Source organism: Amblyomma mixtum, chromosome 1 (genome assembly GCF_055824585.1).
Source record: "Amblyomma mixtum isolate Tamu chromosome 1, ASM5582458v1, whole genome shotgun sequence".
Classification (NCBI taxonomy): domain Eukaryota; kingdom Metazoa; phylum Arthropoda; class Arachnida; order Ixodida; family Ixodidae; genus Amblyomma; species Amblyomma mixtum.
In genome coordinates, this window is record NC_143012.1 from 199,928,586 (window position 1) to 199,954,602 (window position 26,017).

At 47.0% G+C, this 26,017-nt stretch overlaps 1 protein-coding gene across 1 annotated transcript in view; it reads left to right on the forward strand.

The window, feature by feature from the left end:
- Nucleotides 1-5,924: 5,924 nt before the first annotated feature.
- Nucleotides 5,925-26,017, forward strand: part of LOC149370529 (uncharacterized) — a 46,145-nt gene continuing 26,052 nt past the window's right edge. Inside the window, exon 1 of the mRNA XM_089583559.1 lies at nucleotides 5,925-6,141. Within this exon, the coding sequence (XP_089439685.1) occupies nucleotides 6,139-6,141 (3 nt within the window). The 5' untranslated portion in view covers nucleotides 5,925-6,138. The remainder of the gene's footprint in view (nucleotides 6,142-26,017) is intronic.

Consider the following 26,017-nt stretch of genomic DNA (forward strand, 5'->3'; position numbering starts at 1 on the left):
TGTCACGACTTGAAGGGGTTGTCCGGTACCTGGAAGGCTACCCAGCACCTCCACCAGATGTCACGTTGTAGTGACGGCAGTCCAGCGGTCAAGAAGACGCCAGAAAGACTTGCAAACGAAGCTCTTTATTTGGGCTGACTTGCGCCCGCAAAACAACTGAATCCTTCGGTAGCGGCGTAAGTAACAAGCGTGCTCGTCAATCGTCGAGCTACGAATGTCCGCCGCTCGCGGCATCGCTCAATTTAAAGCCGGCAAAGAAACTTCCAGATAACAGGACAAGATCATCTACAGTAATCTGGAAAAATCGAGATTAGTCTGGTCGCTTCTCGCGTCACGAACAAAAGTGATAACAACCCTTTCCTGCAGCCTTGAGCGTGAACGAACAAACACTACAATGATACGTGGCAGTATCATATTAAACAAATTCAGGTTTCATCCCGAGTTGCAATTTTTTTACTGAGGCAGGGGTCCACCTCAAGTCACAGCAGACTCTCAGCGCAAATATTCTTGCATTCTAGCGGCACTCCAGCTGCTCTTGTGTGAGAACTCTAGGGACCATCTGGGCAGAGACATTCTTCATGCTAAGATCCTTGCATAAAACTTTACAGTTCTTCTGTTTGTAAACATTGAGAACCTCAGCTATCATTCGAATATTCAACTGCCGTCCTTTTCGATAAATGCATCAATTCTTCACACATTTGTTTTTGGTTCCTGAAATGGAAAGTCGCTCGCGACGCTCATTTCTTCCACGTTCTCACGCCATTCATTGAATTCGCTTAGCTGATGATAACTACGCCGAGGAGGTTGTAATATTATCTGCAAGCATCAGTAAGCATAAGAAATGATTTTGTTCTTGTTATTTCGGTTTCATTAAAAATTTCAAGTGAACGCTTTCTTCCACTATCAAAATCAGCACCTCACCGGCACACCACAGGCAACACAACTGCTTCAGACAATCAACTGAGCACTACAGGAGGCCGCTGTTCGTCGTGAAAGTTTTTCAGTATCCCGCCTTAAGAATTTACGCTTAGATTTTGCTGCTTGTTCTGAGAGGTAAGAACGTGGTCCCGTAATTGAATAGACACACCTTACAAGTACCGCTAAGTACCGTGGTATGGGGCCTCATCCGCACGGTTCTCCGTAGATGGCCACGGCGCTGCCAGTGCTGGTAATGGGCAGATCAGCGTGCTTTTTAGCATCTAGTATGCATGCACTATCCTGTCTGCCTCTTCAGTGACTTCCCGCATGCCTGAATAACGTCGGCTCACCATCAAATCTGTTGTTTGATGAAGCCCCTCAAAATGTAATGCCAGCAAAGGCACTAGAGATATACACCTAGAATAAATAAATGGGATACGTGGAACTCCCTAGAGCGATAGCCGCGGGAAATGTCTTGTGCCAGCTTTGTCAACTAGTTTGGGACCTATTTTGAGTCAAAGCGAAGGGCGTGGTATCTGGCGCACGAAGCCTACACTACCTCTCGCAGCACCTTCCCTTTGAACCTCGACTTCGCGGCGTCAAGAGACTCGTTACTACTACGTGTGCACTTCGCTCGCGTGCATAGTAAGAGAGTTTTTATAGCGCTAGCACTACAACCCCTGATCTCAGATTCCGCTATCGGTTGTTCTTCCGAAACAATTTCGTATGTGGCCTTCTTATGTGGCAGATGGTCCGCCTTGGTCATGTGACATTGTGACTTTATTAACCCCTGCCCACCGAACCCTGAGCAAAATGCCCACTGTGGCAGGCGGCATTTGAATTAATCATTAGTGGCGAACGGTTGCTGTGGGAGGCAAACCTGGGCCTCAGAAGTGTCAGCACCAGCACCAGGCAGCACCAGATCGCAAGGCAGGGGCGCATCGCTTAACCGCTGCACCTCTGCTTCAGAAGTGGCATGAGGGCTCCCAGGGAGCTAGACATGTAAAGTATAGAATGACCAGTTCCGCCTGTTTTGGGCAGTCACCTACTAACGCTGCCCCGTCGTAGTGTTAAGGCTTGATTAAGACCGATTTCGCCAATTGTCTGAAGCCTGCTTGACATTGAAAACTAAGCATGGAACCGAAAGCGAGGTGAAAACCGAAGAGCTGGCGCAGCTAATGTGCATTCGGCATAACCACAGTGAATCGGCCATAATTTTTTTTTTCACACACGACCAATTGTCTCCTTTTCAATCCACCGGCATTGGAAGGGATATGGTTACTCCCAGCTGATATTGGCCAGCACAAAAAGCACCTGCGCAGTCCTTACCTGCCTGCGTTCTTATCGATTTTATTTAAGTGGCTAGCGAATACCAGCGTTGTTCGCAAAGAAAATCGAAGTTATTCAAGGCGCACGTTTCAGAGAGAAATTAGAAAGTTTTGGCATCAGTTGCAAGCAGTAACATAGCAGCGATCTACACAGTAGCTTTCGGATGCTTCTGCTCCTGAGGTTGAACGCTCGGATAGGACGACTAGCACGCGCTCATCATCGTGGCTTCGGCACACGCGGTGTCTGCGCTGTGCTTCGAATCTTTTCTTTCATTGGTCGTTCTTCTCTGAATATTCTATGTGCACAAAAGAGGTACTGCAACCCAAATGACGGTGGTCTACAGAAATTGTCTCTATGTGGCTCGCGGGGTGACTGCCAGAAGGTGCTGCGGTATTGCTTTGAAGCGCCTTATGCAAACTCCTACTAGTGCGGACCATAAAGCTCATGCGACCACCCTACAATCAGCCATAGAAATTACGTCGACTTATGATTCTTCAATTGATTTTCGCTTTCAGTGAACAAAACTACCTATATGCCAGTCGCCAACCGCAGTGGACACCGTAAAATCGCTGCGACACCAATTCTTCTCCATCTATCCGGAACCTCACTTCGAGAAAGTTTGACCGTAAAAATCTTGGGTATGACCATACACGGGTCACGAACAGCGACTGCTTGGCTTTCTCGAGCTAAAAAGCAAGCGATTCCGGCGTTAGGTCTGATTAGATGACTTGCTCCTAAAACAGGCGTCGCCCGCTGTCTTGTTGCACGGCAGTTCGGGCGACCGCGCCCCGTTTACCAAGCCCAATTCCAGCATTTGACGAGGGCTCAATGGAATTGCCTTGAAGCTGTTCATCGAGAGGCAATAAGGGTTATAACTTGCCTTTCATGCATCACCCCGATCGTGGAACTGCGAGAACATGCGCAGCTGAATACACTAGATGAGCTGCGGCAGCAACTACATGATGCTCGCCGGCTTAAGTCTAACCTTACACAGACAACGTGTGTACTCAGGACATATGCTTCATCGCACTCCATTCTACAGCCGCCTTCGCCAGTTCTCCCTCCCTGGCGTTTTCTGCAGCTAAGCGACAACAAACTAACTGATCTACGTCGGCCATCATCTACCCTCGCGGCGGCGTCGTTTCGCGAACGAATTACACAACAAGACGCCCATCTGCCGCATGGCTCCATTAGTTTTATACGTTTACACAAGCATCCAGGCCTGCGAAAAAATGACTGCAATTTACTGCCCTTGCAAGCCTGCCCTGAACAAAACGTCCAGGTTTTGCCTCCAAGAACCTCCTTCGTTCCTCCTTCTGTGCGGAGATACTTGAAGTTCAAGAGGCACTCTGCTCTGTCGCCACCGTTCTCCTGCTACCTACGGGCCGCACTGCCATTCGCACCGACGCCCTTTACGTCACACGCCTACTAAGACGCGTCATTCGCACCCCACAAATTTGCCAAGACATCCATCGTCTCGCCGCACGCATCCCGCAGCCAATCCCTTTTGAGTGGGTCCCACGAGACCTCCTGAGCTCGCAAAGCCGTGGAGATTCCGCGACCCGCCTTGCGACCCCAACCTCGTCTTTGCCTCTAGTCCTCAGTATAGATGATACTACCCTCTTTTTAACAAGAAAAGAACACCTACGCCGCCGCACACCTGCTCTAATCCCTCCGTGTGCGGTAACCCTCCCCCGAGTCTCACCCGTACAGAGGAAGTTGCGCTTCGGAGGATCCGGCTCGGGGTTGCCCTAACTTCAGCCGTGACACGAAAGTGGCCGCAGTTCGATGGTTTATATCCCTGATCCTGGTCTCCAGCCTGCAAGAACCGAAATATAAAGGCCGACATTCACCACATGCTCTGGGTTTGCCCGGCGCTGAATCCAACAAGAATTCAGCACCTGGCGGCAGCGGGTCTTTCGTGGAACAATAGTGCTTCATACACCGCTTGGACACAGGGACCTCATCATCTTTCACTCGTTTGATTTCATTAGATCAGCGAACCTTTTCTCATTTATTTAGGCATCCTCGTCATCTATTATAACATACCGTTTTTCTCCCTGAGGAATCAATATCGCCTAAAAAAATAAAGCTATAGATGCAAATATTAGAAACTTTATTAGACGACACCAGATGGGAGAGCGAACCTTTATTTTTGCACAGGGAAGTAAAGAGATTACCTTGCTTTGTAATTGTTAGGGATGCTTTCTTCGTTGAGGGAAGGCGACAAAAGGTTTGCATAGTAGTTTACCATATGTGCAGAAGGGTACGAATATATACAAGGACACCTAAAATCCTCCGGATGACTTGTGCGAGTCAATACCACCACCTGAAATTCAAAGCCACCATCACCCAAGAGGAGAAGGAAAATTCGGGATGGCCAGAGAGCCTTCTCGATTCCAATCCAGTGAGGACCTAACCAGCGTCACTCTGCCTCAACGCTCTATACGGCGGTACACAACCCGTATTTTGGCCTCGCGCTCTTGGAACGAACAAAGTGCAATTCTGTCGTCCAGTGCTCCATTACTCTATGGTTTATTTGTTGTGTTGAATAATTGATTACCATTTGTTATGGCATTGAAGGCTCATTACACAGTGTTTACATTCTATTAATTTTAGCATTTCTGGCATGTGCATTGTGTTCTTTGTGCGCAATGCGTATTTAACGTTGGAGTAGCGTTCGTTTGGGAATTTTCTGCCAAGTTAGCCTGTTTTTTTTTTGTTGTGAAAAAGAGAAGCAAGCGCCGTTCTCAGTCTTAAACTTATATAGCCATGTCGATGCATATAATGAAGGAATACAATGCGAATGCATAGCACAAGTACATCAACAATGAGTCGGATCACAGCCATGATTCGAGACTCACTGCGTGAAAAGCAAAATACCTCGGGAGGCTTTCCAACTTGCATTCGTTCGTTAGCGCCCTGCTGTCGGAGCGCGTTGACCTGCTGTTGTAACGCGAACATGAAACACACAGCGCCGGGAGGAAACCGCAATTACGCGCTCAACCGTTTCAATGATGGCACACAAGAGACAGCATGTGGAGACTGCACGTCAATTAAATTGTTTCGAAAAAAGATTGAACGGAGGCCTCTTGGTGAAACAGTACAATTGTCTTGTGTGCTTCGTTCTCCGCCTTATGTCATTCGGTGAATGTGAATTTCTAACCGCGCAAAGTTCTTAATAAAACCCAAAGTGAGCTTCCGCTCCGTAACATCTGCGTCCATAGTAAGGAAGTAGGCTTGTATGATGAAATTGAATGCAGTGGAGTGTTTAGAAAGAGGTGGGGCCCCACTTCTGCAGGCGGCTCTGTGTCAGCTTGGCTGACTCGCTGTCGAGTTTTAAAGAAAGCAAGAAAGAATGTCGAGGGCATCCAAATATCCTCTTTTTACTATGCGCAAGTGTTGTTGATTTGATAAAAAACGGGTACAACGAAAGTACGCGCAGAATTTCGCCAACATTACCCAAATTGTAGCCTTTTCATCATCCACTCCAAATGCAACAGCAGGTGGCCGGCGGGCCGCAAACGCTGCCGCGCATGTGGTGCCATGACACAGAAATAAGGATGTTACATTTACGCAGGCCGGATGCGAGTGCGTAGGTTTTTTTCTCCGGTTAAGTTAGTAGCTTCCAGCGGGCATTTAAAGCGCACATGCTTTCGTGGATTGTAGCCATCAGCTTTGAGTGAGCAGCCGTCAGCCGTGGGCAGATCTGCGCTAGCGGTACTTGAATTCCAGCCGTTAGAAGGACGAGTGATAGTCGCAGCTGGTTCGGAAATAGTCTCGTTTCTCGTAGACGTCGTCGTACGTACACTGGGAGAAGACACGTCACCTCAGGACCGTAACCTTTATACTACAGACTGCTTGTTTTGTTGCGAACGTTTCCGTCGTGCAATGGTGAGTAGGGATACAATTTTCTTAAGTTTGGTGAAAAATGAATAATGCTGCTGACGAACCCAGAGCACCATCAGGCCTGGAAAATATTACAAACTTTGCTTTATCCAGTTAAAATAGCAAGAGTATTCACTATGTTTGGAAGCGGATTTTCGCAAGGTCATTCGCCCTATATAGCACAGTAGCAGGCAATGCAAGAAGAGAAATTTTATCTGGTCTGAATCATAGAAGTTCTGGAGGAGGAAATTTTATATCAAGCAAAAAATGACTGCAATGGAATAAAAACAGCGAGAGAACAATTAGAGTTAATGACCTGACGATGCATTGAAGGCTGGCACAGCAGCATACAGCACAATTTATAGCAAAAACCTACATGCTTAATAAGAGCCGCCCAAAGGGACCCCACAAAACGATGACTTAAACTATGTTAATTGGCGCGCGCTTGGCATACCTATGTATGTGTAGTTCAGCGCGCACGCCAGGGAAAAGAATGCGATATTGTCACGTTGTAGTGACGGCAGTCCAGCGGTCAGGAAGACACCAGAAATACTTCCAAACGAAGCTCTTTATTTGGGCTGACTTGCGCCCGCAAAAGAACTGAATCACTCGGTGGCGGCGTAAGCAACAAGCGTGCTCGTCAATCGTCGAACTACGAATGCCCGCTGCTCGCGGCATCGTTCAATTTAAAGCCGGCAAGGAAACTTCGAGATAACAGGTCGAGATCATCTAGAGTAATCTAGAAACACGTAGATGCAGCTGTTCATGGCTGTGAACAATCGAGATAAGTCCGGTCGCTTCTCGCGTCAAGAACAAAAATGATAACACCCCTTTTCTGCGGCCTTGCGCGAACGAACGGACGCTACAATGATACGTGGCAATATGTCGTTCTACCTCTGGCATCGGCAGCGAACTGCATGTGAACACGACCTTTATTGCTAAAAGGAAAAAGAATACGAAAAGTCCGGCGCACGACGGACATAAGGATGCGGCGTAGAAACAGCCGAAAACCGCCTGATTTGTCTGTTAGATTGCAATTCCTTTGAAAAGGCGCTGTATTTCTTTTAAAAGTAAAGATTTTGGGTGTACGCAGTCTTCTTTTTTTTGCAATTTCACTATCTCAGCTATTTGTCTGCCTGATCCTTCGACGTACATATGAAGAATTGCAGTTCTTTCTAAGAAGGGTCCGCATTCCTTGCACTGCTTGGAATCACGGTAGTGTATGCAAAGTGTCGAGTGGCCCAGATGATGTTGTTGTGTTCGATGAGGCTTTCGCTCAGACATCTGGCCGTCTAGCTGATGTAGGTTCGGCTACAGGGCAAAGGCATCGAGTAGGCAACAGTTTTTGCGCACTCTACAAACAGTTGTAGCCACATAGTAAAGTTTATATTCGCAGCGGCGGTAGCATTCACCTCTTTACACAGCTTTGATAGCTTCTCCGGTGAAGAAACATTACTACTACAGCTGCTCTTTTTCCTATTTTTTTTTTATAATGTGGGTGATTGCGTGCGTGTACACAGTTATCGTCAATTTTTTCCTGTGAGCTGTAATCAGCCAGTTCTTGTTTCGCACGGCATTTTCTCATTCTCTAAGCATGCTCTCGGCAACAGGCAACAAGAGAGCCCACGGGTATCCGGAATAATTGAGCCGTATCATCTATATTCAGAATGCCAATTATAGTCGAAGCTTGCATTGGTTCTGAGAGCACGACCAAGGCAACAACTTAAAATAGCCCGTTTCGCAAATTTGGAGTGGGCTGAGCCCAAAGGAAGTGCGGATTTTATCCCTCGAGGTTCGTAGGACCAGCACACATGAGAGTAGAAAAATAAATCCCCCCTGAACACATCTGATGAAGTTGTTCACAGCAGATTCACACGTCAAGATTAGCGGTTGAATGCACGCAGAAAACAGACAAGATATTGAACTTATCTGCCTGAGCGAACTCATCTTGACCATTGGCTATGACGTGGATATCATCAACATACCTGAAAATACCGGCAACCTTTGATCCTTCAAATCTGTGTTTAAGTGGTCGGTAACGTTCCGATAGAAGAATATCTCTCAAAACCAGAGCGACGCAAGAACGAATAGAAATACCGGTCTTTTTAGTCACAATGGTGCCTTCTCAAGCTGCGAAGGTGAACTTTGGTGCGTTGAGATGAATTCCAGGTAGATTTTCGCAGAGAAACCACTAGTGTTCTGGGGAAAAAAAAACACCCCGTGCCTATATATACGCAGTTCCTAACATTTATCATCAGGTCGTCATGTGGGATGGAATAATAAAGGTATTTTAAGTCAACTGAAAAAGCTGATAGGTTGATGTCAGCGTTTTCTGTACGAAACTGGATCATCTTGTCTCAGGTCTTTACTTTAAAAGAGCTGTCAGTGGTAAGACACTTTAGATTTTTTGCAGGAACGTTGCTAGAGACCTCTGCCACGTACCGTTCTCAGAGGTAATGATATGCAAATGGCAATGTACTTTGTGGAGTTTCGCAGTGAAGAAGAGGTCCGAACTGAGCTTCTCGCTTCGTCCATAGACTCTGCAAGTGCATCTAAATTCACGGCGCCGCATAATCTTTTCACCCCACTCTTTACGCGCCCTAACGTGCCCCTTTTATTCTGTCGTCTGTCGAGAGCATAACATATACTGCCCTCGCCTGCTTTACAGCTTGATCACTGGGGCGTCACCATTATTCATCACATGATTTTTTTAGACATAGCGATCCTTCGGGCCCTCAGGTTCCGGCGGCTACCGGCATGCTAGCTCCATGCTGCAAAGAGCTGTTCCGCCTCTCGTGGTGGATAGCGCGCTGGCAGGCGCGGAAAAGGCCGTGTAAATGCATAGTATGGATTGCTGGTTCATAATGTTTGATGAAACCTCCTGATTTTCTCTTATGATTAATGAGATTGGCCCGAATTAGCCGACTAAACAAACTGAAAATTTACGCAGATAACCTGTTTCCTTCTTCGTAAGCAATACTGACGGCTTACTCACGCAATTACCGTACGAGGCAATGTAGAAAGCTTCCATCACCTCCCTGGTTCTTTGTTCAGGGTGACGGAATAGAACCTGTGTTGCCACAAAGATAGGCCGGAATTATTACATTCTTGGAGGTGCTCCCTCACCCTTGAGGCACTGCCATTGCTGTGCACTTTAAAGCGAATGTTCAAACAACGCCCAGTCTGCCCAATGGACACCAGACCACAGAGGAAAGGGATCTTGTACACCTCTCCTGTTTCACAGCGCACAAACGTAGCCCGGTGTTTGACTGTGCATGCGCGGGAAATACGGTCAACCTTTTGCGCCTTTTTTTGCACAAGGGGGCATAGTTACCTGATTTCAAGAGGGCGGATAAGGCTACTTTTACATCGTATCTTTTTGCCACGTGTCTTAATCCATGTGATAAGCGGCGGATGTAGGGAATGACCGCATGCTTCTTCAAGTTCCCTTCAGAGGGGGATGAACTGGTTTGACCCGTTTCGTCAACTTTGTGCAGGACTGAGCGATGACATTATCGGGGTAGCGGCGCTTACTAATCTGGAAACTTGGGCTTTGAAACTATCATTGAGAACATGTAGACATGATTTCGCCAGGCTGGATCTGAGACATGAAATAGCTATCCCATTCTTCATCAGTTTCGAATGTTCCGAGCTGTAACTGAGTAGGGGTTTTCTTGACCTAGGGCAGTACTGCCAGCAGATATGTTCTGGATTGAAATGCAAATCGAGGTCCAGGAACTGCAATGAATTATCTTCGGGAACCTCTAGAGTGAATTTAAGACCTGATACACACTCTTTGAAGGGTTTCAAAATATTCACCATATGGTTATTAAAATCCCCCTTGTCAACTACGACCAAAAAATCGTGTACATGCCAAAAGATCCCTTTGTGCCAACCTTCTAATGTCTGGCTGAGTACGCGATCCACTTCACTAAAAAAAATGCTACTCAAAATGGGCACTACAGGTGATTCGATGCAAATGCCCGACTTTTGTAGGTAAATCTTGTCACCGAAACCTACAATGGTGGACCCCAGGTACACCGTCAAAAGTTCCAAAACCCCTTCTAAGGGCACACCCGATTCATTCACAAACATCATTTCATCGTTGTCTTCAGAGATACATGACTTCACAGCAAGCAAAAGCCGGTCATGTGGTAAAGAGTAATACGCATCTTCAATGTCTATGCTGAAGGCGTACGCCGTGCCGGGATTGTGGTTTCTAAGAAAGTTGACCACCGCATCGGACTTAGGAACACCAAAAGGATCTTTGTAGACCAACGTGCAAAGGTGCCTCTGTAAAAATACTGATACATTCTTCTGCCAAGTACCTCGTTCAGACACAATTGCTCGGAACGGAATGTCAGGCTTATGCGTCTTGGTGGAGAAAAAGACTTGAAGTCTGTCGAGTTTGGCGGTGTTTACAGCCCTGTGCAACTGTTCCAGATCGGGTCGAGAAGGGTTTCTAGTTCTCGTTCTTTAACTTCCGCAGCCTCAACACACAGGTCCTTGAAGTTTTTCTGAACAGCAGCGAGTGCCTTCAGGTTATAGGTGTGATTTGGCACTATGGTGGAAACCCCTTCTTTATCTGACACGAAAATCCTTTGTTCATTCTGCCCTAACCATTTTGCCATGGGTTCCACTTGATCGTCCTGAGGTGCGCTTCAACACATCCATGCACTCGAAAACGCACCGAGCTCTGTAGTCCGGGGCAATAAGCCGAGCGATGGACCTGACCATGACGACTTTTTCAACAGGCTCGGGTGACGGCTGGAAACTGAACTTCCGGCCTAAGCGCAGAATTCTCTGATGTTCTTCCGGGATATCTTTTTCCCGACATTGACGAAGGTTCCTGACGGAGCAGGTCTCTTCCTCCTAGCCGGAAGGGTTGGTGTTAATGTATTCCATACAAATTCGATGAGCTGGTTTGTCGCGGTGCACCACTCTCGGTGAAGGCTGTGACGTCCATAGGCGGGTGGCCAGGAAGAGCAACTGGTTTGGAGGCGATCCTGCTTGACGGCGTCATTCTGAAGACAGCATGCGGCAGATCCTTCTCGAGTGCCCCGGCGAAGGTTGAAGTAGTCCAAACAACGACTGCAATTCAAGAAAACAAGTGGCGAGTTTCACGTGCCAAGACGCAAATCTTGCTTTACAGGTGAAAATGGCGATCAGCGGGGAAATGACTGCCGGATTAGTTTGTTGTTGGAACATTCGCTTTAAAGCGCACAACAATGGGAGTGCCTCAGGGGTGAGGGAACACCTCCAAGGATGTAATAATTGCCGGCCTATCTTTATGGCAACACAGGTTCTATTAATCACCCTGAGCAAAGAACCAGGAAGGTCATGGAAGCGTTCCACATTGCCTCGTACTGTAATTGCGTGAGTAAGCCGTCAGTATCGCTTAAGAAGAAGGAAATAGATTATCTGCGTAAATTTTTAGTTTGTTTAGTCATAACATGAAATCTTAACTGTTTTTATCTGTACCTACCTGAGATATCTTTTCATATTTAAGTGTTTGTTGCCTTGCCATTAAACTAGTTGTCAGAAGGGCGCCGGTCCTGTGGTATCTTCAATGTGTTTTCTTTGTTCGCGCCCACAAATTCCATCATTAATACCTCTATGTTTTCCTTTTTTTCCACGGGGCGTGCAGGAATGGAATTTTTTAGACAATACGATGATTGTTCAGACAACTATTCATGAATTCTTTTCGAAAGCTGGAAAAAGTATGTTGACAGGAAGCAAAACGTGATGAACTTTTTTGTTTTTCACTATTTTTGGGGCTTTTGATGTATTTTCATTCACGTGGTCATGTAGAATGTGAAGGGGTGATAAAAACTGATGCGTTATCTTTGTATTGCCTTTTTCCAATGCAGTGTCACGTTGTCCCAATATTTTCCAGTGTCCTTTTTTGCAAACTTGCAATAGTGTTTTTGCCTTGTCGACTGTGTGCCACTAAGCAAAGTCAAGCCAACTCCTGTAAAATTCCTTGAAAGGGTTGGTAATGTCAGTAACTAAATAAAATAAATAATATTAATCTAGAAGAAGGATGACATGTCAACAATCTGATCAAACCAAACCAACCAAATATAGGCGTATCAGTTACATTCCGAAGCTTGTACGACATTTTCTTAGGTAATTACTGGCAGAGCCAGAGTAACATTAGACCTAATGAACCAAAGGCACAGGACGGTTTCTAAAGAACATACTCGACTGGAGACCGCATTCATGGCATCTGTCAGCGCGCAGGAAAATCACATAATGTACCCAAGTCTTATACATCGTATCCTTGGGGTACGGGAGAGCATTTCGGGCATTTCTTTTCGTGCAGAGATTACCTAAATAGAACGTTGACGAAGCCTGTTGATATGCTAAAAATTTAAATAGTGCACAGCCACTGCAGTCCTGCATAGGAGAACAGATACCTACTTCAGAGTTGTCAGAGTGCATGATTAGAGAAGGCAGTCAGAGGGCTGGATTGCACGGATCTAGGTATACAAATTCGAAGAGATCTTAGTAGCCCCTGAGTTCCTTGGTGACATAACACTGCTTGATTATCAGGGGGAGACCGCAGCATATGACTGATGACCAAATTATGCTCGCAGCGGCAGGCTAATAATAATATCGAAATGAAAAGTAGTAGTGAAGCGTATAAGAGAAAAGTTTGATACCTAGTCAGTTATTGAAAGTAGCAATGGGGTACCTTACATCTGCAAGTAGTGATCGCTGAGTGGAAATAAGACAAATTATGAAACGAATATGACTAGGTTGAAGCGCATTCTATGAGAAAGCTGCGATTATGGTTGCCAGAAGTCACCATAAGGCTAAACAAGTTGACTAAGGAGAAAGGTTGAATCTTATTGTGCATAGCATTAATGTGGGGAAACCAAGATGACAAAGGCCAAGTTATGAAATCGGAACAGAGCTGTAGAGATGGGTGCAAAAATTCGTGGTAATATTAATTTAGCGGAAATAAAGAAGTGGAAGGAAGTGGATTATGGAAGGGCAAGAACTGCATAGTGAAGGCAAGGAACAGTTTTTTAGGGTAAAAGTGATTCCAGGAGTTGCCACATGCTACTGCAGGGCAGGAGGTGATGGGTCGATTAGGTGGGAGCAACAAATAAAGTAAATGGTCTCGAGTTCGTAGCGGGACTGAAGCTGGACAGCACTGTGGAGAGATAATTGGGGAGGACTTTTATTTTTGCAGTGAACATAACCAGGGCTAATGATAATGTTGCTTAGTACGCAGTCCACCGAAGACTGCCACTCAATTTACTAGTGAGGCGTCCACGATCCATAAAACCTAAGATGCCCCTACAACATAGTTGGAAGCACTGATAACTTGCGGGATATCGCAGAGATTTAGCATAGCGCGATTTGCTTGCGTGGGACTCGACTGAGCGTGCTCAGGGACATGCTTGTGACTGCATCTGCCCATAGACCCTCGGGGCAAAGTTTACTTGGTGCGTCGCGCATTAGGATTGTGGATTGCAATGTGTTAAAACTTTACTTTAAAACTGTTCTTGAGGAAACAGCGTCAACAGTTGGCACCTTGCCAGCAAATGCCAGTAGTGGAAACGATTACGCGCATCGTCTGCGAAGAAGTGCAGCAAGAGTTTCAGTTTCCTGAGATCGGGATTCAGGTACCAGACCTTCATGCAAAGAGCTACCACGCCACGGTTCCATGTCAAAGGGTCGTGGTCCATCTATGTCGGTGCCAAGGGCATTGCGTGTCTCTAGTACAAATACAGTGCCTCGCTTACCTACTCAGCGAATGAGCCTCAGGAAATGCGATTCCTGGAGATCTCTCAACAAACATCCGCTGTGGTTCCGTTGCGTCTAGGGGCCTCCGTATGCGACACTGCCCATGGTCGGCAACGGCTCTTTGTGTCTTCTTTTTTGACACACCACGAATTTGCTGCGCACACAGCTATTTCGCGAGATCTATGACCGCCAATAAGACAATAAGAGTAGGTCAGCAGCTGTCCGTCTCGATCACCATCCCCGTCGACCTCATGTCTGGCGGCGTCATGCGACAACGCAGTGCGCTTGCGAGGCAGCTCTCTCTGTCTGCAGAGAGAAAAACAAATATAGTTTAATCATGAGGGGGGGAGGGAGGGGTTGCTTTGCAGCGAAGTGACTAATGTCCTCCGCCAACGAAGATTCACGAACGCACAAAAGCTACTTCCTTGCCAAGTAAAGAGCCTCAGGTAGGGCAAGCAGAATTGCTTTCAAATGTGATACGTAGACGCCGAACATAGGACATGACACGTCTTCGCGTACAGCATCGTTCTGCCGACGACAACACAAATGACACGATTTGTGCTTTTCGAAGGGGGAAGTCACGAACACACTCGACGCAACACTGCCTAACGTTACAAACGAAGAAGCCGCTGTGGTGGCTCAGTGGTTATGGCCCTCGGCTGCTGGCCGGAAACACGCGGGTTGGGACCCCACCGCGGTAGTCAGTTTCGATGGACGAAATGCTACAGGCCCGTGTGCTGTGCTATATTAGAGCGCGTTAATGACAACCAGTCGGTTGAAATTATCCGGATCCCTCCAATACGTCTCCTCTCATAGCCTGAGTCACTTTGGGATATTATAATGTAAAAAGGAACTAAGCTTTCCCCTAGTGCACACCCTTTTAAAAAAGTCTGTGCGGTAAAGGACCAGTTACTCCCTTTTTACTTTCATATAGGCTTATTTGCATTTAGAATGCAAAGCGCGTAAGCCAAACCAGTTACAGGCAAGTCACCGGTTGCAAAACAAAAATGACATGTGGTTCATCTGGCTACGTATTCAGTCAGCAGCGCACCGATGTCGCCGCTGCAGTCGACAAGGACACGACACGGGATAAAAGTAAGGTTACCATTCCTAGCTGTGGCCGCCGAATCACCGCTGAGGACAATGTTAAGAACTTTCGCAGCGGTACTCCACTGTCCCAAAAACTCTACGACACATCTCTAAAAAAGGACAGCGAAGTTGTTCCGATAGCTGTGTAAACAGTCGCGTGTCTCCACTCATTCCTGAAAGCAGTAAATTTCATCCGCTTAACAGAGTATGCGGGACAAAAAAATGTGATTTTCACCAGAGATCCAATTTCTAGGTTTTTAATATACAAAGTTGAACAAGTATGTAGAAACCTGGCTTGCAGATTTTCTCACAATTTGCAAAGTATCAGTTTAGAAAATGAAGTGCTTTCTTCTGAAGCGGGCGTGCGAGCTGTGACCGGATGCAGTCCTTCTTGCAGCTATTCTGGATATTCCGACGAGTTATATGCACTGAAGGGGCTGCCTTGCGTGCAAGCTTTTCAAAAGCTACTGTATTTTGGCGCGGTGTGGCCAGATTTTGTTGGGCGACAGCGCCGAGAGTAACTGCGTTTTGTAATTCTAAAAACTGATGTGGGTGCCACTTATGGTGGGCTACATACAGGGTCTGTTCTGAAAGTAGCAGGATTAATTTTTTTTCATAAAATTTATTCAAGAGAATAGTACAAACGATTAGAATTTTTCAAACTAGCACCCTTCCGCACCTACACGCTGCTGCCCATGAGTTTTACAGTTTTCATACGCCTCTAGGAATGCCTGGACCGGAATGCTGTTTAGGTCCCTCGTCACGGCCTGTTTAACCGCCTCTACCGATCCGCGATGTTTCCCCTTGAGCGTCGGTTTTATTCTCGGAATAGAAACAAGTTTGGCGGGGCCATGTCGGGGCTGTAGGGGGCCTGAGGCAGCGTTGCCGCCATGTGCTGAGCAAAAAATCGGGGTCCTCATTCACATAATGAAGAAGATCCTGGCAGATCGCTTTCCGGTTGGCCTTTTTCTCCTCTCACAACACTCACACTCGCGGCACAAACTTCAACCACACTTTCCTCATGGTTAAGTTTTCTGTGACGATCTCAAAAACCTGGGTTCGAGGAATGCTCAAGTCATCAGCACTCATTCTGATACTCATCCTACGATCACTGCTCAGTATATGTTTCACTTGCTAGACATTTTCGTTGTCTTGCTGGTCGAAGGGCGTCCGGAGCGGTCATCGTCTTCCACTCTTTCCTGACCTTCTCGGAACTGCTTGTGCCACTCAAAAAACATCTGATCTACCCATTACAGCGTCACCGTAGGCCTGCTTAATCATGTCGTGAGTCTCTTTGCCCGTTTTACCAAAATTTACACAAAATTTGATCGCGTATCGCTGATCCGGTAAACGCTCCATGATTCTTCGTGACGAGACGTTTCGACAGCGGTTCACAGTACAAGCGACCTGCTCTCTTCAACGGCCGAGAGCCGACTGCCGATTTTCCCCAGCATTCCCAATATCCCCCTTCAACGATCCTGCACGCACAGACCGCCTCTCGTCCGCCCGTTCGCCCAGGAAAAAACCAATCCTACTACTTTCAGAACAGGCCTTGTACCTCTCAATAAATAGGCGACTTAAAGTAGTATTTGAAAACTTAACGATTCATTATGACTTGAACAGCCTACTAATTAGCCCGTCTCAGCTGTAATTAGATGGGCTACAGCACTGCCAGTGCTATGCCTTAAGAAAGGGTCTTATAAAGAAAAGAGCCTACCTTTGAAAAATCGCATAACATCTCAGGGGAAGCACCCGATATATGTGACTACGTTTTGCACAGTTTTTCTGAGCAGTTTTGCCATCAAGTTCACTGCGATTTCTGGAACATGCTCACATGAGTTTGCCGGGAGTGGAAGCAGTTCATGCTGAAGGCGGGAGTCCTACGTTTGTGCAGCCAGTGGCCATTTATCACGTTTTCGCGATGGCTGAGGCCTTTCCTCTTAAGAAAGAAAAACACGTTTTAGCTCCTTAAATAGCGAAATCTAGTTAATGGTGAACGTTAGGCATTCTATGAGGTACGGGTAGAGTGAGTAAAAATCTGAGGGCAAACAACAAAGCGTTTCCTAGAATTATATGCTTGCGCGGAGTTTTTTGGAAAGATTACTACGCCAAAAACTAGCCCGCTTCTGCAGCGTTTAAGAAAATGTCAATCGAGATAAATATTGAATGGCTTTTTGCTCCGATGGGTAGTTCAAACTGGCACTTTGAAAAATACCAAAAAGGAGAAAAATGACGGCACGTTACTCGCTCAGTAGCTTGCAGTCTGTATGGCGACCCACGAGGGTTTGGGTACTGAGCGTCCAGACCTCGTAGGTCGTATATTTGTGGTGACAGGCCACTCGAATGTCGAAAACTGAAGGCTACTTGATGCAGTTCAAAAAATCTTGCATACGAAAAGAATATGCACGGTCCACAAAGGTACAAAATTTACATACGGCTGGTCAGTTAGACTCGAAGTTACTGAGCGTTTAATATGAGTATTTTTTCTTTTTTTTTCCAGACCACCGGTTTGAAATAACTTATCTCTGGAGCTAAAACTCTCTCCCTATTTATAAAGATTTTTATTGTATCAAAGTGCCACAACCGTAGCTCTATTTATGGTACAGACGGGTTTCAAAAAAACAAAACAAAATCAGGAAGCAGCCCTATTTTCGGTGCACAAAGTTTTTCAAAAAACTGCCCGTGAGCATGCAACTCGTACAAAAATATTGTGGCATGCAGCTCGCTTGTCGCTTCCCCAACTCGTTCCAACAATAATTGCTGTTAACAACACATACCGTCAAGAACAAATAGATTTTTTCTTTAGGTAGCTAAAGGTAGGTTTCCTTGATAAGCTACAGCACCGCAGCTATCGAGCAAACTGTGATAAATAGTCACTGGCAGCCTCTGCGTGCAAAACCCTACCCCGTCAGCCGACAGGCTGAGTTTCCTTACACCCTTGTATGGTGTGGTGCACACTTCTCAATCACATCGTTAAAGAACACAGAGTCGCCCGAATAAACACGTACTAAATAATTTCATGCACGTCTGCCTGCCTCTCCTTTTGGCGGTGGCTTATGCTTTTCAATTTTTTAGGTTACTATTTGTTCAAATAATATTTTCTGCCTGAATTTTTTGGGTTCCCTTGCCGTTCTTGCTATTCCTTCGCCGTGGCAATATTTCCTGCGCAAATGCCAGCGGGCACTCGTACGCGCCCTTTCGTCAGTGAAGGCTGGCAGGATTTCATAGCAACTGCAGCTGTGTTATTATATTTTAAAATGCTGGTTTGCTGTATTCCTGCTGTTGTGTTCAGATTTTTTTTCTTGAAACAGCGTTGATTACTGGTGATCTTTTTTCCACGTGTGCTTTCAAAGGAACCTTTGACAATGAGGCGCGGTTAAACAGGACGGAACACTTGCAATGGGGACACGCGAACCGCTGTCGCTGCAGCGCGCCGCCGCCGAGAGGGATAGATAGCAGCTGCTGGTGTGAGTGAAGGCTGAACTGGATTCGTAATTTTTCTTCTCTGTGTTTATGCGAGTGGTGGAAACTCGTGTTTAAATTTGGAGCATTTAATGTGTAGAGCTTGAAACTCTTCTGCACTATTCTGCTGCATCGTATCGAATAATTTTTAATGTGAAAAAATTCCTGGCTGCATGAAATGCAGCCTCACAAGTAAACTACTTGAACCGCATTGGCTCCTTGTACAGTAGACTCATTCATTACTTAACAAGCATAAACCATGGAGTCATTTTGAGGCTGCGGAGACGTATACTAAGCTAGATTCGTGGCAGACTGCTGGTCTGTGTTTCGCGAAAGTTCTCTTCTTGGCTCATGTACTACGCCTGCTGAAATCCAGAGAACTTGGCAAGTACTCCCACAGGATGCTCGTCGTTCAATCGTTATTTCGTGAGGTACGTCTCATATTACAGAATAAACACTAGACTGGCATCAGTGTACCGTGGTATTTTTGATTATGTTTCTTGCTAGCAATGCGATCGATAAGCAGACGAAATATCCAGTAGTAAGATTAATTGCTGCAGCAAGTGATCCGGCAACATTCCGGTTGTTTTTTTGCTGATATCTTTTAGTGCTCCTGTGAACAAATTTTGACTCTATTCTTCTAAGGGTTGTGTTTAAATAAACAGTTTAACCGCTAACTTCATCATTGAACAATTTCCCGTGTATCTGGAGTGTGGTTAAAGAGGCTATGTCTACCGTGTTCAATCTCAAAATAAAAAAAAGAAACTAAACACTTTGTGTTTGTGTTGGTACTACTGAAAATAATTTGGTGCGGTATAAGTATTCTTCAACCTATTTAGAGAGCGGAAGCTATGGCGCATCGGGCAACTAACGCGTCTTGATGTCTGTAACGTTGAGTGCGTTCCGGACGTGCATAGGCAGCGCGTCCACCCTGCCACCGTGGCAGGTGGAAGTTAACGGTTGATCGCGAGATGCTCACTGAAAGAACGCTGCCGCATACTGCTGCAGTGCCGCGTGTCTGCCACAACGTTGTTAGCGCTCACGCATGCAGCTTACATCTCTCTCACCATCCCACGTACCTCAAAGCGTTATTCAGGTGTCCACCGACCCAGGGACGCAGTTATTCGCACCGTTGTCAATGCCAACGCATGCAGCGCACACCTCTAACTACCGCCACGTAGCTTAAAGCGCGACTAAGGTGTCCACTGTCCCAAGGGGCCAGTTATGCGGCTTTGCTCGCGAAACTGCCTCTCTTGATCATTTTCGTAGCTTAAAGCGCGACTAGACTGTCCCAGGAGGCCAGTCAACAAAGCCTGGCTTCTTTCAGTCTCTCCGACTCACTTTCCATATCTGCCGACGAATCCCAACGAGAGAGAGAGAGAGAAAAAACTTTAATTTAACAGGAATTCGGGGCACGCCCCAGGGTCACCGCACGACCCCACTGCACTCAAGTGTTTATGTTCCTAAGGTTCATAACACTGGCAGCACGGCCGCTGGCGATGGTCTGCACGGCCGGGTCCTCCGAGCGCAGCAGGGTCTCCCAGTCCTCCCAGGTCTTGAGGTTCTCTAGGTCCCGCGGGGGAGGGTCCGCCGGGCAGAGGGAAAGGATGTGGAGGGAAGAAGCGAAGGGTTCTGGGCATAGGGCGCAAGCAGGAGTGGGGAAGGAGGGATGATAGTGGGTTAGGGTAAGGGGCGAGGGGAGAGTATGTGTTTGTAATCTGCGCCAGAGTGTTGCGTGTCTGTTATCTAGGGAGGGGTGGGGCGGGGGGTAGAGCTGGCGAGAGGCTCTGTATGCCTGGGTCAGCTCACTGAATGAGTGCATGCGATCCTTCGTGAATCCCCGATCCGAGGCCACCTGAGCCCGGTTTAAAGAACCTCGGGCTAAAAGGTTGGCGATGTTATGCAAGATGTTATGCATAACATCTAGCAAGATGTTATGCGTTTCCGGGATTCCCGGAGTGCGCAGGCACCCATATCAGCTCCACTTGGCCGGGCGGGGGTGCATCGGGCGAGTCCAGTATGTCAAAAGCAGGGAACATGAACTCGGCCTCGAGCAAAATTTAGAATCGCAGTTATAGAGTCACTTAAAATATACCGGGCTTCCGTGCGGGTGATAGCAAGTGCAATGGCGGCTTCCTCTGCAGCCTCTGGGGACGTGTCTGGAGGGAGAGGTAGTGTGAGGAGGGTGGCTGAAGAGGAAGGAGTCCACCGCAGCTGCTGTCGCTTCATCACCCGGTGCAGGCAGCGTCCACCCATACGGCGTCCGGCTAGGGGCCGTACGCTCGATGGAGTGCCCTCGCACGGGCTCTGCGGCGCTGCTCATGGTGGGACGGGTGCATATTCCTCGGGAGCGGCCTGATGAGAAGCTCTCGGTGAAGGGATCGTGGGATGGCGAGGAGGGTTGGGTCGTTGGCCGGTATTCTGATTCCCAGGGAGTCCAGGATATACCGACCTGTGGAAGTTTTTGTGAGCCTGATGTATTGGGCCTGTCGGTGGGCCTCCACCAGTTCCCCGATCGTGTTGTGGAGGCCCAGGCCTAGTAATCTGTCTGTGGGTGTGTTGAGGGGAAGATGAAGTGCTACCTTGAATGCCTTGCGAATCAAAGCATCCAAAGCGTTTATGTCATGTTTGGATAGTTGTGGTTGTGGTTTATGGGGTTTAACGTCCCAAAGCGACTAAGGCTATGAGAGACGCCGTAGTGAAGGGCTCCGGAAATTTCGACCACCTGGGGTTTTTTAACGTGCACTGACATCGCACAGTACACGGGCCTCTAGAATTTCTCCTCCAAAGAATTTCTGGCCGCCGCGGCCGGGATCGAACCCGCGTCTTTCGGGTCAGCAGCCGAGCACCATAACCGCTGAGCCACCGCGGCGGCGTTTGGATAGTTGTAAATATGGGGTAGTGTACAGTACACGGCAGAGGACAAAGGCATGAATGAGGCGACATAGGTCGCGCTCCTTCATGCCTCTATAATGTCCCGAAACCCTGCGGATGAGGTGCGATATCGCGCCTGCAACCTGCTTGAGTTTCTTGAGGGTAGTGGTGTTTTTGCCATCGTTCGCCGAGCCGCCCCTTCTATATATACGATGCAACGCCGGCTCCTCCTCTGTTGTTTCAACGTGGTTTCACCGGCTCCTCCTCTGACGTCATACCAGATCGCGTGGCGTGCGGCGCTGCCAACTGCGGCGGTTGCCACGCAACTGCTCAGCTCGCGGTGTGGCCACAGGCCACAGCGAAACGGCGAGAATACGGCTAATGTAGCTCTCGCTACAAAAGCCAGTAGAGGCACTTACTTCTGGAAAGGCGTAAGCCCGCCCGCTTTGTGGACGCAGTTTCCGCGCGCCTCGGGATGACGTAACCCAATGCCACGCAGCTGACAATTCTACCTCTGCATGGCTCTACGTAGCCGCCGCCGCGACGTCGCCTCAGCCGTTCTGATCTGCGCGCTATCTTCGAGAAGGCAGTCGCCGCCATACCGCCGCCCACGCATCCGCTAAAGGGTATGACGCGACAGCTAATGGGTTAATGCCCATGTATGCGGCATAGGGCTTTGTCTACTGGACGTTCATTTATCCCTGCGAGTCCTCATACCACTCCTGGCACAGTGGTGCAGCGGTTAAGCGGTGCGACACTGCCTTGGGATAACAGACGCTGCTAGCGATGAAATTTTGTGCTATCCACGTTGTTGGTCCCGAACAATCTCGCGCGACTATTCATGAATTTAATGCACACACACACGCATACATACGGGTCTTCACTCAATATGGCAAGTATATGGCAATATGGCAATTGAGTGCACAACTGTGCTTTTTCATTAGTGCGTTTGGCCACCGCAGCAATTGCATGATTTTGCGATGCGAACAGCATGGGGACAGCATGGCGTGCGTTAAGCCCTACGACCTTGCCCCTTACCCCTGCCCCCCCACCCCTCCTCTCCCTCCACCTAGCCACTTCTAGCCTGGTCTGACTGCTTTCATAAACAATACAAAATTCAATTGGGGCGCCCGTAATTCAACCATTCAGAAGCATTGGGTAGTCTTGTAGTCAGTGAGCGGTGATCGCACTCGAACGGCTATGTGCTCGCTGTGATATAGCGGTGAAAGGTCACATGGCCAGCACTGACCACATGAGTTTCTTTCAAACATGACGTGTTGCCGCATGGCAGTGACAGCAGGTGACCGGTAACATGCAGATGGCGCCGCCCAGGTCAGGTATTGGTGCTTAAAAGCTGCACGGAAATTTTTTACCTGACAGTGCCCGTGAAGTGTAGAATACAGATGCTGTTGATCGCAGGAAGGCAGGATAAGGAGTGCACTGCAGCAGGTCCTGTGGGAAGAATTAGGCAAAGCGCTTTAGAATGAGTAGCATCAGTTTTGGGAAGTTTAGTGGTAAGTTGAATTATTGTGAAGATTAGGTAGAGGTTAAGAAAATAGAAGGTGCCACTGAAACTGTACTGAAATGAGTGAGCAGAAAAAATTAATTTCGCAAAAATAAAATTGTCCTACAGCAGACACTGGGGCTTATGATAGGTTTAGGCAGAGTGCTTATAAAGGCTTAGAACTTGTCACAAAGCTGCACTGTTGCGCTTGGTTAGTGGTAGCACACTTCAATTAAGGATTTTTAATGTGCATGCGCACACGCTTCTGTGAATTCCAAGTTGAAAGTAACTACAATAAAGAGTCGATGTCCGCTGTTATGGCAACAAGTAAACCTCTTCCACTCGAAGCACTCTGGTCGCAGCTAGTCGTGCCGTATGCAGACGAGACTGCATTTGTAGCAGTGACACTGTTTTGTGTTCGCGAAGTTTTTAGTCTCATTTTCGCTCAATACGCTGACGCTTGCTGAAATATCACCGGACAGTAAGAGCTGGACACCCGTGTGATCACGATACTTCTCACGCCAGGAACTCAAAATGGCGCTCACTTTGGGCTAAACTTCAAATTTTGTTTCTGTCGAAGGAGACGCGTTACCGCGGGAGCATCTGTAATGTCACAGTGGCGAATATGCATAAGTAGACGCAATAAAGTTACTGCCATCACATTTAAAGGGAGCAGAAATGTGAATAAATGTTTTCTCTATGACTGTGATATCAGAATGCTTACGTAAACGTGGCAGGCTTTAAAAGTATTTGGATTATATTGCACAACAACATCTCCCCCTCAGTCTCTGTATATTGGGTTTGCGAAGAAGATAACTTTTTGGTCATATTAGCTCTAGCATCTCAGAGTGTCATAGTCGCAAGCTTTGTTCAGTGAGAACACATACTTATCATTTAAGTTTTCGTGTTCATGCCGTTCAGTAGTTATTTCTATAGACGCCGACGGACCAAAAACACGTCGGCGCATCAGACTAAAGTTATTTAAGTGGCCGCGCACAACCAGCAGAAAAGAACTTGGACAGAAAGTTACGACATTTTAGGAAGAAGAACATTAAAACCTTAACAGGAAGAATTCGAAGGCGATGAAATGCTCGAAAATCTTGAAATCGAGCGTGACATATGAGACGAGATAATTGGCAAAATGGCAACACGAGCTCTCAACCTTCACAAAGTTTTTGAGCCAGTTATCACTTGTTTAGACTTCGCCCTGAATTTTTGTATCCAATGCCACAATCTGGTTAAGAAACGCCAAAGCACGAGGACGTCTAACTCCACAGACATAATAGAACTAGTAGAGCTATCGAAGGTAATAAATAAGCGCAAGGTAGCCGACATAAAAACGTTTAACATGGATAAAATCGAGCATGCCCCAAAGAACGGAGGTAGCCTAAAAGCAATGAAGAGAAAACTATGCATGGGTAAAAACCAGATGTGACAAAGAGGGCAAAGTCATTAGCAATATGGATTAAATAATTAAAGCAGCCGAAGAGTTCTACACAAATCTATACAGTAGGGAATGTAATCAGAACGTCATTGAGAGAGGCAGTCAAGCACAGCAGTGGAACATCCCACCAGTAACGAAGGAAGAAGTAAAGAAAGCCTTAGAAGAAATCCACAGGGGGGAAAGCAGCTGGTGAGGATCAGGTAACAGCAGGTTTGTTAAAGGACGGAGGAGAGATTGTGCTAAAAAAACTATCCAAGCTCTATACGCCCTGCCTTGTGACCTCGAGCGTACCAGGAGCTCCGAAGAGCGCTAACATTATTGTAATTCATAAGAAAGGAGACGCCAAGAACTTGAAGAATTATAGACCGATCAGCTTACCGTCCATTGCGTACAAGGTATTTACTGAGATAAATGCTAATAGTGTCAGGACAACCTTAGACTTCAATAAAAAAAATATGATCAGGCACGCTTTCGAAAAGGATACTCGACAATAGACCATGCTCACGCTATCAATGAGGTGATAGATAAATGCGCAGAATTTAACGAAGCACTATATATAGCCGTCAGTAATTACGAGAAAGCATTGGACTCAGTGTAAACCTCAGCAGTCATGCAGGCATTGCGGATCAGGGTGTAGGATAGTGTTATGTGAAAATATTGGAATATATTTATAACGATTCCACAGCTACGATCGTCCTCCATAATGTCATAAATTAAATCTCAATAACGAAAGGTGTTAGACAGGGAGACACGATCTCGCCAAAGCTATTAATCGCCTGTTTACAGGAGGTGTTCCGAGGCCTGGACTGGGAACAGTGGGCATAAAAGTTAATGGAGAATACCGAACTAATTTGCGATTCGCTATTGACACCTCCTTGCTAAGTCACTCAGGAGATGAGCTGCATTACATGATAAATGAGTTAGGCAGGAAGAGAAGAATGGTAGCTCTTAAAATTAGCCGGCAAGAAAAGTGAAGTAACAATAAACAGTATCGCAAGTGAAAAGCAGTTCACAATTGGTAGCGGAGACCTGGAAGTGGTAAGGGAATGCGTCTACTTAGGGCAGGTAGTGACCGCTGATCTGGATCATGAGAGGGAAATAACTAGAAGAATAAGTAAGAATGGGGTGGAGCGCATACGGCCAGTTCTCTCATATCACGAATGGCAGTTTACCAATATCCCCCAAGGGAAAAGTATGCAATAGCTGTATCTTACCGGTACTCGCCTGCGGGGCAGAAATGAGGAGGCGAAAAAAGAGGGTTCAGCGTAAGTTAAGGACAACGCAGCGAGCTATGGAAAGTAAAATCATCGGTGTAACGTTAAGAGATCGGAAGCGGGCGGAGTGGGTAAGAGAACAAACGCAGGTTAATGACTTCCAAGTCGAAATCAAGACAAACAAGTGGGCTTGGGCAGGGCATGTAATGCGAAGGAAAGATCACTGCTGGTCCTTATGTGCAACGGAGTGGATTCCAAGAGAAGGCAAGCATGGAAGGGGGCGGCAGAAAGTTTGGTGGGCGGCTGAGATTCAGAAGTTTGCAGGGATACGGTGGCCTCAACTGGCAAAGGGCAGAACAATTGGAGCGACATAAGAGAGGCCTTTGCCCTGCAGTGGGCGTGGTCAGGCTGCTGATGATGATGAACTACTAGCCTAGGTTCGGTCATAGGTTGAGTTGATATAAGATTATGATTATAAAATTAATAGTAGCGCTCGAAATAGCGCGGACGTCAGTACCAGTAAGGTATGTAACTACA